The sequence below is a fragment of the Solanum verrucosum genome, unplaced genomic scaffold, assembly GCF_900185275.1.
Source record: "Solanum verrucosum unplaced genomic scaffold, falcon-dt-bn FXZP01000351.1, whole genome shotgun sequence".
Classification (NCBI taxonomy): domain Eukaryota; kingdom Viridiplantae; phylum Streptophyta; class Magnoliopsida; order Solanales; family Solanaceae; genus Solanum; species Solanum verrucosum.
The window spans coordinates 26,213-36,955 of NW_026019958.1; the positions used below are offsets into that span (position 1 = coordinate 26,213).

Consider the following 10,743-nt stretch of genomic DNA (forward strand, 5'->3'; position numbering starts at 1 on the left):
ATCAGTCGCGAATGTATAACACACTATCTTTACTTTTATTTGATTGTCAAAATATGTTCAATAGGTATTTTTTTTTACTAAAAAAGATGTTCAATTGGAACAAGTCTAAAATAAGGTGTCTAAATGAAATATGCGGACAACTTTAAGTGGCTAGAGATGACTTAAGCCCAAACAAATTAAAAGGATTCAACATACATTATGCATACATAGAAAGAAAGAAATTAATCTTTTATTAGGAAAGTCATTCTGCTAATTTTTAACAACTTCATATTTTTTTAATAATTATTTTGTAAAATATATTTTTGAATCCTTCCTAGTACCAAATACACCCTGCCTAGGCGCTTGACTGTACAATTTAGAATTTGAAATCTATATTATTTTATTAAAAAATTGAAATCATATCCAATGCTAAATCATTTTATTTTATTTTTATTTATGAAGGCAATTAAAAAAAAAAATCTCTCATAATTGTCCCATCACACTCGAATGTCCCATTTCAACAGGAAACAGAGAAATGCTCATTCTTTAAGATCACCACCATCACCAACTCCTCTCTAAAATTCCCTTCATCAAAATCCTCCCAATTTCACCATTTCATTCTTCCCAAAAAATGAATTCCCCAAGGATGAGTAGTTGGCTCAACAAATTTGGTTTCGGTGCGAGAACTGAATCTTCCATAGATTCATCTTCTTCTGAAATTCTTCAAGGACCCGATCATGATGTACCCGACCCGGGACAACAGTTTGCTCAATTCGGAGCAGGTTGCTTTTGGGGGGTTGAATTGGCGTATCAAAGAGTCGCCGGGGTTACAAAGACTGAAGCTGGGTACTCACAGGGTTTTGTGCATAATCCCAGATATGAAGATGTGTGTTCTGGTACTAGTAATCATTCTGAGGTTGTTAGAGTTCAGTATGATCCTAACGAATGTAGCTATGAGTCATTGCTTGATGTTTTCTGGGCTCGTCATGATCCTACCACCCTCAATCGCCAGGTAGGTTTTCAAACTGTCTTTTTTCATTGTAATTAGGAAAATTTTGATAAATTACCTATTAATTTTTGTTTTTTGATGTTGGAGTGATGTGGTTACCTAAGGTCTTTCTTTTACTTTGATTGATTTATAGAGTTTAAAGGTTAGCAGTGAAGTTGATGAATTGAGTCAGTTACTCTTTTAGTTTTTGTGGCTTTATGAGTTTTTCTTACAGTTATAGTCTGTCTCACCTTTTGCCTCAGTGACTGCTTTAAAGTCAATCGTGACAGAGGAGTGATCCCTGTCAAGGAAAACCCATTTCTGATTCCGTTTTTTCTAAATAGAAGTGACCAAAGCTATGCCTGGCAGGGAAAACATTTCGAGAGGGCTATAAATTCATAGTTAGATCTAATAGGCAATAAGGCAAATATTTCTATCTTACACTTACCCGGTATAAATCTTATGTCAAAGCTCTTTTTGATACTAATAAAGTTATTTGCCTAACCTTAACCTTCTAGGACATTAAGTAAGTCGTATGGAAAATTCTTGGGCAAGTGTTTCAGAATAAAAATTGGGCATAAAGAATTTGTGTTTGACTAGTTGTAAATCTTTAAAGACTTTTTGAGTGTTTTGTGAGTTGAATAAAAAGGTTCATTGGTAAAAAACCGTCTTACCTCTTTTCGAAATATAAGGATTCTTATTTGAGAACATCCTCAAACAACTTCTTAAGAAACAGCCTTTGAAAAAGTTCTCAAAAAGATTGGAAAAACAAGTTCTTGCAAGATTTCAAAAAAACTTCCATAAACAAAAGGCCACCTAATATTCGGAAGGCACTGTTTTGGTGATAATATAGTGAAGGTCAGGTCTCCATATGGTAACAGCTTCATAGTGTGCATTCTTCGGAAATTGTTGCCATGAAGATTCAGACTGTAAAATGTCTAATTAAACTTGATGTACCCAATTTGCTTTTTACCCATTAAAGTATTTCATGTAAATATCATCAACATTCTCTGGTTGCTTGCTTCTGCCTTATGTTGATCTTTAAATATGATCTTGCTTGTTTGCTTCTACTGTGATGGGTATGCATGTAGTTTGCTTGTTCAAATTAGGAGGGTACAGTAGCGGAGTAAGCTGGAGTAGTAATTATGTGGGACCAAAAGGCTTGCCAACATTTTTGCATGTTATAAGTGGTTGTGGAGATACTCTCACAGTCTCACGATGTGGAGAAGTATTGTAAATGCTAAATATGAATGGAAAATTGAAGCAAAAGAGGTTCTACAGCCACATGGATGAGGTTTATGGAAACATATCAAGGATTTGTGGCCAAAATTCAAGAGTTATACTCCATACAATTTGGTAATGAGCAAAAATAATATGATGGATTCATGGATTGGACATTCCCTCTAAAAAGATATATATCCAGGTCTATAAACTCTCCGTATATTCAGATGCATCCGATAGCACAGTGTAGAGAAAAGAACAACTGGAACATTGTGTTAGTGAGATACTTTCAGGACTGTGAGGTTGAAAGTTTGATGCAACTGTTTTGCAGACTGGCTTAGAGGAAACATTGGTAACTACACCAGTGAACTCAGGTTTTTAGATTAATAGATGGCCATGGAATACATAGTAGAATCTTAAGGTACCTTAAGTGTGACTTGTTTGGTAGTATAGCTTAAATGAAGCAGGCGTTACATTAGATAACCTAGCGAAAAGAGGTTTTCCTAAATGTACTTATGGTAGTCATTTGTTCCTATTCACCTGTTTCTGGGAAGTTATGTTCCTATTTTTAGACCTGTCAAAAACCAAGCAGGGATTACCTGAAAAACTTGGAGTTTTGGAGCTGGAAAGGGAATATAACCCAGAAGAAACTTGGGGAATCTATTCCTCTATGTATTAATTGGGTGCTATGGAGAGAATTGTCAAAAACAGGCCACTAGAATATGCTTATCGATATCATTTGTCTTTTTTTTGTCCAAGTATGATAGACTTTATCACCTTCCTTCATAGCTATATGGAGAAGCTTTTGCTCAGTTTTAAATAGTTTTGCAACTCCGCATCCTCATGGTGTGAATCTTAGAAGTTTGCAACTCCGCATCCTCAAAACAGTTAAAATACTTGGTAAAACTCTGATTAAGCTTAAGATTTTATTGATTATCATTGGCTATATCTTATTACTTAATTATTTATTATAAGAAATTATGTGTCTCAAGTATTTAGTTCGTGGACTCACCCTCCTCTAATAGAGATCAATACTAGCAACATTGTTGAGAATTTTTCTTACTTCATCAAAAAGAAAACAACATTGTTGGAACCTTCCTTCTAGCATCTTTTATCTTGTTGCTAAAACATGCAACATTTCTCTATTTAATGTTCCCATCACCCCTATTTTCTTTCAGGTACTAGTATTCCTTGAGTTTTAGTTACGTATTATTCGAATTCCTGTGCATATGTATTCATTTTAACCTCATATTTTTGCATGCTTCTGCTCCTAATAGACAGGCAAAGAAAATCTTCACAGTTGTTCGAGGCAGATGTAGACATACTTTCTGCTCTCAGTTGCCCGGTCCAATTAGGGTAGGGAAGTCCTTTTCTTGTGCAAAGAGACCTTTCACATAATTGCATCCAAGGATAATGAACTTTTATGCATCCAAACATCACGAATAATTCCTCTCTCACTATCTCTCGTGGTTCTCTCACTACGATTCAGTAGCTATTGCAGCCTCTCTTTACTCTCAAGTTTCATTTTATGAAATTTTGCTTATAATGATTAGCTTTACATTCTTCAGTAGAGCTAGTTGTTTGACAGGTCAGTGTTTTTATTCTTCTTATAATGCATTAACAGGATGCTTCTGTTATTTGTAGGGGAATGATGTGGGCACTCAGTACAGGTCTGGAATTTACTTCTACACACCTGAGCAAGAGAAGGCAGCACTTGAATCCCAGGACAGACAGCAAAAGATTTTGAACAGGAAGATTATTACTGAGATTTTGCCTGCCAAGAAATTTTATCGAGCTGAGGAAGATCAGCAGCAGTACCTTGCAAAGGGGGGTCGGTTTGGCTCAAAGCAGTCTGCTGGTAAAGGCTGCAATGATCCTATCCGTTGCTATGGTTGAGACCTTTCCATTTGCAGGATAAAAATAACGTTAGTTGTGTCTATTCTCCTAAGGTATGGTTGTTATAGGCTTTAAATGTGCTTCTGCAGTGATGTATCTAGTCTACCCGCTTACACTTGTTCTGGAAAATCCAATGTTTTGTAGCTTCACCATAGATTTGTAATGTATATATGGTTGCAGATTTGTGCCGTATCTTGTTCGTATATGTATATTGATGATGCTCTGGCCATAAATTGGAATAGTGCCTGTCAATCAGTTGTGTCGTTATGAAAGTCAATGTCGGGCCTAATTAATGTGTAGGAGTTATTAATGAAGTGATGTTGCTATTGATAATAAACATCCTACCCCAACAAATTACTGTTCTCTGCACCAAGGGTGTGGCCTAGTGGTCAATAAAGTTTGTTAAGAAGTGTGACGTCTCAGGTTTATTGAAAAGCATATACATGTGGGATCCAAATGAAGATTATGAAAAAAGCATCATTAGAGTATTATATGAAACCAAGTTTAAGCCCCTTCATAAATCATAGTAGTTGTCATCCATTGTCACACAAATATATCTGAGTTTCAGAGGGTACTTGATCCACCATTGTTTTCAGGGATAATAGGAGCTGCCTTGTGCATAGGATGTTCATGACTTGTGGTAGGAGTCTTTACAATAATATTACCGAATCGATTTGGAATCCTCTTGATTAATGCCACTGTTATCATAGGCTGTGGCTGTAACAACACAAAGGAAGACCACAAAGATAGCTACTGTGGTTTCTTTACCCATATTGGACGCTGTTTTTGGTTTGTGAAATGATAGATATTCTGTAAATTTGTGTTTGTAGTGGAAGTTTTGTGTGTGCACATTATATAGGAATCTTGAGAGAGAGAGTTCATTTCAGCATTGGACTTATGTGCCTTTTGCAATACAAAATCCATCCACTTTTAGACAATATTTGATCCTTGAGCAACAATAAGCAATTTAGACAGTACGTTTCAATCACTACTAGACAATAATTTCAGAATGTCAAATCCACTCTCGTGATAGGGTTCAAAGGCATAACATGTATAGAATAAGTTTAGATAAGAGGCATCAATTCAATTAAATTCCCTTTCTGTAAATACCTATGTGTCATGGAGCATCGTGATAAGGGTTCTTTTTTTACTTTTAATCGGTAGTAGAGTCAAACTAGGTAACTGATTTTAGAAATAAAAGGATAGTAAATTAATAATATTAGGATACATTATATTTGCTAAAATAATGACATTTTTAATAATTATTTTAAAATGTAGATGTTTTAGCTAATTATGTTAGGAATTGTGACTAGTTTGCTAATTTTTCCTAAAATAAAATAGAAGGGTAGAAATGGGACCCCAGCCCGTCAATTATATATTATTGGGAAAGAATTTTGAACAGTTTTGTGGAGCCGAACAACAAAAATCAACTATATCAGATCTTGGTTGGCTTTTCATTCCTAGACACAGGTCATCTTCTGACACCAATTTCCCTCTACAAAGACCTATCCACGAGAAGCCGGCCTATCCATATAAAGAAACATACATGAAAAGAAAATGAAAGAAGAAATCCAAGTTTTCTTTTGGAGTGTGAGAAAGGTAGACGACGAGTACATAACCGAACAATTATTGGGTTCCCAACAGTGATAGCTGACATTTTTGATCCACTTACCTATGACATGTCAGTAAAAAGTGTCAAAATGATATAGCGAGACCCTACTATGAGTGTTTGAAATGTACAAGGCTTACTTGAGGTGTCTAAGTGAAAAATTGTGCCAACTTTAGAAGCTGCCGATGAATTCCGCCAAGATAAAATTAGAACGCAATACCTTAAGGCCATCTACTTAGAAAATATGCATCGTGTATAAGTAGTGAATTATTTATATTAATGTGTGTATATATATATATATATATATATACCACGTACAGTCTAGTGTATATGTAGTGTATACTTTGATCATGTTTGGCAAACTAAATGGCCGGATGATATATATTGGTAACTTCTCTTAATATAACATGATATATTTCTTCTGGACCAAAAAAATAATCTAGGCAAATCAGCTAGATTATGAATTTTTGAGTATAGTCTCTGCACATAATCTAAGTAAATCAACTTATACCATTTAAATCAATTTACATACCAGTTGTATATACAAAAAAATATTGATATAAATTTGTAATTTTATATTCATATTTCGTATGGAATTTTTGTTCCACGACTCTCCATTATTGATTTTGCTATTTTTGTTGAGGTTTACTTCAGTTCTATTTCGAAATTTTCTTTCTACAAAGTAATGAAGCAATCATTGAGAGCGGCATAATGAGCAATGTTGCTAGCAAATTTGGTGGACTAAAATACGAGAACGTGTTTTTGATATTCAAAAGTTACAAAGGGTCAAATTTAGATCAAAAGTAAGCAGATAGACCCAGATCATATTAGAAATTAGCTTTTTGATCGTTTTTTATTGGATATTATCATTTAGTTTTTTTAAAAATGAATTGTTAAAATTATTTGGTATTTAAATGGCTACTTTTGTGTTTTTTTTCTCTTGAATGATTCAATTACGTAAAGTGATTTTTTTTTTTATGTTATAGTATTTTTACTAGTCTAAAGTATGCAATACATCTATAATTTGATAAGTTTATATTGGATATGTACAAATATATCTTGTTTTTTTGTTGTTAAAATCGCTATTTGATAAAAACAAATAGCAGTAATATGATATATGAAGTGTTCATCGCTTCAAAGATGAATGTTAATAGAAAAAAAGGAACGTCAATAGCGAAGTATTTAGTTTATGCAGTTGTTATTCAAATAGGTTACAACTTTATTAGTATATACAATTGATATATAAATTGGTTGCAAGAAGGTTACTTTTAACTTATAGAAGGCTACCCACTTTTGTTCCATTTTCATACACTATGAAATATGTGTATGACTGCATTATTTACAATAGCATTTTATTATTGAGCTATATACAAATTTCATAAATGGAAAATCTAATTTATTTCGTTAAAATAAACCAAGGTTATCAGTTTGTATACAATTTTCATACTAAATGAAATGAGTATATACCTTGTTATATATCAATCTACATAGTAATCCAAAAGAAATATCATTTACGGTATGTAATGAGTATAGAATCTGATTTTCACGATTGTAACACCTCAGAAAAAAATTTGAGCTAAGACTTGAACCGTCCTTCGTTGTGAGTAGGATTTTACTAAGGAATTTAAAATTTCTTAAGTATTAAGGTCAGGTCACTAGATGTAGCACCTTGAATTTCAAAAAGAACTAAATTGGACATAGCAAAATCTGAAATTTGGAGAGTTAAGTTAAGTATGAGTTTTGGGTCAACTTTAAACGACCATAACTCCTATATCAGGATGAGTTAGGTGTACTACCAGATACCGTAGGAAAGACCTTTGAATTATCTTTCCAACGCCACCGAGTTTGCTCAGTTTTGAGTTCGTATGAGGGAGATATGTGCATTCGAAGTTGGGCTGTCTAGATAAGGAAAGTTAAAACCGGATTTTAGAGGGGTATTTTGGTCTTTTCCTTACCAAATCAGATTTAATTCGTTTTAGTAAGGTTTGAAGGGTCTAATCCTATTAGGTTCTGTTTTATAATCCTAAAATTAGCCTAGGGTTTTAGTTGAGAGTTCAAGAAGAGAAAAGAAGAGAAAAGAGGAGATGATCAAAGCGTTCGTCGAGAGCCTTGCGTTTTGTTGCGGATTTTCACCATGTGTTTAATCCCTAAGAGGTATGTAAGCTTCCATAGTGTTGGGTTAGTTCACCCACATGCCAATCATATTATTTTCAGCGAAGTTTCATTCTTGAAATTGAAAGATTAGAGTTCTTGATAGGTGTTCTTGAAGTTCATTCTAAATCTTGTTGTGTTGGGGTTTTGATGATTTCTTGAGATGAAATTTAGTAATTTGAGTGTTGTTTTGAGTAGATTAAAGTGTAATTATGTTAAGTAGTTGAATCCATGTGATTGGGGATGAAACTGTTCGATTTTAGGTGAGTTAAGGTGAGAAAACGAACAAAGAAAGTCGTCGAAGTTTTCTGGGTTGAGGCCTGGCGTGTCACGCCAACTAGAGCGCCCGAACCTCTTCTCTGAATGTTAGGGGCTGGCGCCCCGCGCCACTCAGAGTGTCAGGGTCGCTTGCCCCCACCCGTTCTTCATCGTTTCGTTTGTTTGAGTTCTTTCAAAAGGTACCTTTACTCCCCTTTGATTTTAAATACTTTAAACTACTTCTAAACACCTAGAAATCATTCATAACATGAATCATAACCTTGAATTCATAATTCAAATTCAAGGTAGAGTTAGAGTTAAGTTTTGAGGATTCTTTCGAACATTCTAAGTAAGTCCCTTTGATCCCTTTTGAGGAGTCTTCTACAACTTATAATAACTTCGAGACTCGAGCAAGTGGGTATGAGGATGAGGTGAATGTATTCATGAGTCTACTTTGTCATCATGAGATCCTTCATATCATGAACCATAACTCTTGAATTCATAATTCGCATTCAAGAGAGTGTTAAGAGTAGAGTTCAAGAAAGCGTTTGAGTTCAATTGTGAATCCTTTGATATCCATCATAGATTTGAGTTAAGTTTTGAGAAGTAAGTATGAGAATGAGAAAAGTCGTATGCATGAGTTCCTTATTGATATTTTGACCCTTGATTCAAGTCGTTCATGCCCATAACTCCGCATGAACTCCATCACTTTAGTATCTTTGAAAGGAGTAATATCTTCATGTTCTAAGTCTTGAGTACTATAGAGTTCCTAACCCTTCTGAGATTATAATCCGATTGCCCATGAAGTCCATGAGTTGAGTTGTTCATGCTCATAATTCCTCATGAACATTATAAGTCGAACAATCTTGGGATGAGAAGTATATTTGAGTCCATGAGTTGAGTAGTTCATGCTCATAATTTCGCATGAACCCTCTGAGTTGAGCATTCTTGAAATTAGTAGTATCATTGAACTTCTTGAGTTCCAAGTATTTGAGTTCTATCTATGGTTATAGAAAACCTTGCATTGAGTCGTTCAAGTCCATAATTCGGCGTGAACCATTTTTTTAGAAGTCTTTTACAAATGTTTAAACTTTGTTTTAAGACTTAAGCTTTGAAGTTGAGTAAAGAGTAAGAGTAAAGTTCATTTTCTTTAAAATGATAGATGGGAACTAAGTATTCTCAACAATAAATGTTTTCACATTTAAGATGAGAGGAAACTGAGATTTCCAAAAGAGTTTTGAGTAAGAAAGGGAACATCGATTCCAAGAGAGATTTTAAGCTAAGTTTTGAGTAATTATCTCAAACCAAAGAAAGAAGTTGCTTTAAAAACATATGAGCTAAGTATATTTTTGGGAGTAGTATTGAACACCGATATGGAGATGCGAGTTCATATTAACTCAAGTCTCCATAAACCATGTAGTCATCATGGGTATTAATGGATCATACTTTTTAGATGATCACATAAGTTAAACTAGTGGATCCACTAAGTTAAGTAGTTCTATATGACGGCAAAGTATGGGACTGTTTGGCAACGTGATGGTAAGAACGTTGTATCACCACTTAGGTTGTGGTTGTCGGTTAGAGAATCTCCCACAGAAACTATATTACTTTAATTATATAAGTATAATTGAGTTTGTTATTGCATTTTCTTTAATGATCTAAGTTATTTTTACTGTTTTATAAAGCTTTCCATATATATTGCATGTGAATTGTTGCTTTATATTGAGTTGAGTATCCAGAGTTGAGTACCCAAAGTCGAATATCATATCTTTGAGTTGAGTATCTAATCTTTGAGTTGAGTATCTAATCTCTGAGTTGAGTATCTTATCCTTGAGTACTTTTGAGTTGAGTAAGTTGAGTAGTTTTGAGTATCCTTGAGTATTCCTTGAGTTGAGTAAGTTTGAAAAGAGGTAAGTATGTTTCCATTTTTATCAATTTCAAGCTTATGTTATGCTTTAGAGTTCCTCTTACATGCTTGTACATTCCATGTACTGAGCCATTTGGCCTGCATCTTCTCATGATGCAGACACATGTATTCAAGATCATCAAGAGGAGCTTCGTTGATACATCCGAGAGTTTGAGTTAGCTATGGTGAACCTCCTTGCTTCCGGAGGGTTTCATTTACCTTTCAGTTATATCAGTTGTTAGGATGTCGTGGGTCTTGTCCCGACTTTCATCTTTATCAGTTAGAGGCTTCATAGATAGTCAGTATAGTTGAGAAGTCTGTATCATTTATTTTATTAAATGTTTTAAAGACTTAAGTTGCCTATTTTATGGCAAGTTGAATAATTTATTTTATTTGGAGTTTTCTTTTGTGTTAAAGTTCTCTATTTAAGTTTCATGAATATTTATTTTAGTTTTTAAGCTTTTGTATGCTTGAGTTAGTCTTCCGCTTGTAGTCAGCTAGGATGAGGGTTCGCTTGGGGACCATCAATGATTCTCGAGTGCCGGCCCTGTCCAGGGTGTAGGCTCGGATCATGACATTAACTTTAACTAATACTATTAAAATCAATTTCATACATTAATTATCAAAAACATTTAATCTTATTGGCTTAACTTAAAATTGTGGCTCCACCTCTCGTGTCAATAGTCCCATTGACATGTGGTGCTCACCCCATATCCATGCCAAGAAAAAAGTGAA

At 34.3% G+C, this 10,743-nt stretch overlaps 1 protein-coding gene across 1 annotated transcript; it reads left to right on the forward strand.

The window, feature by feature from the left end:
• The first annotated feature begins 482 nt into the window (after window positions 1-482).
• LOC125814796 (peptide methionine sulfoxide reductase-like) lies at window positions 483-4,347 on the forward strand. Its single transcript, XM_049494242.1, has 2 exons — window positions 483-991; window positions 3,833-4,347. The coding sequence occupies exons 1-2, from the start codon at window positions 611-613 to the stop codon at window positions 4,082-4,084; spliced, it is 633 nt and encodes a 210-aa protein (XP_049350199.1). The 5' UTR covers window positions 483-610; the 3' UTR covers window positions 4,085-4,347.
• The last annotated feature ends 6,396 nt before the right edge of the window (window positions 4,348-10,743 follow it).

What these genes read in the sequence shown, in the direction of transcription:
- LOC125814796 (XM_049494242.1), top strand. Translation starts at nt 611, where the DNA reads ATGAATTCCCCAAGGATGAGTAGTTGGCTCAACAAATTTGGTTTCGGT. An exon ending in CTACCACCCTCAATCGCCAG is followed by an intron (nt 992 to 3,832) that starts GTAGGTTTTCAA and finishes TGTTATTTGTAG; the next exon opens with GGGAATGATGTGGGCACTCA.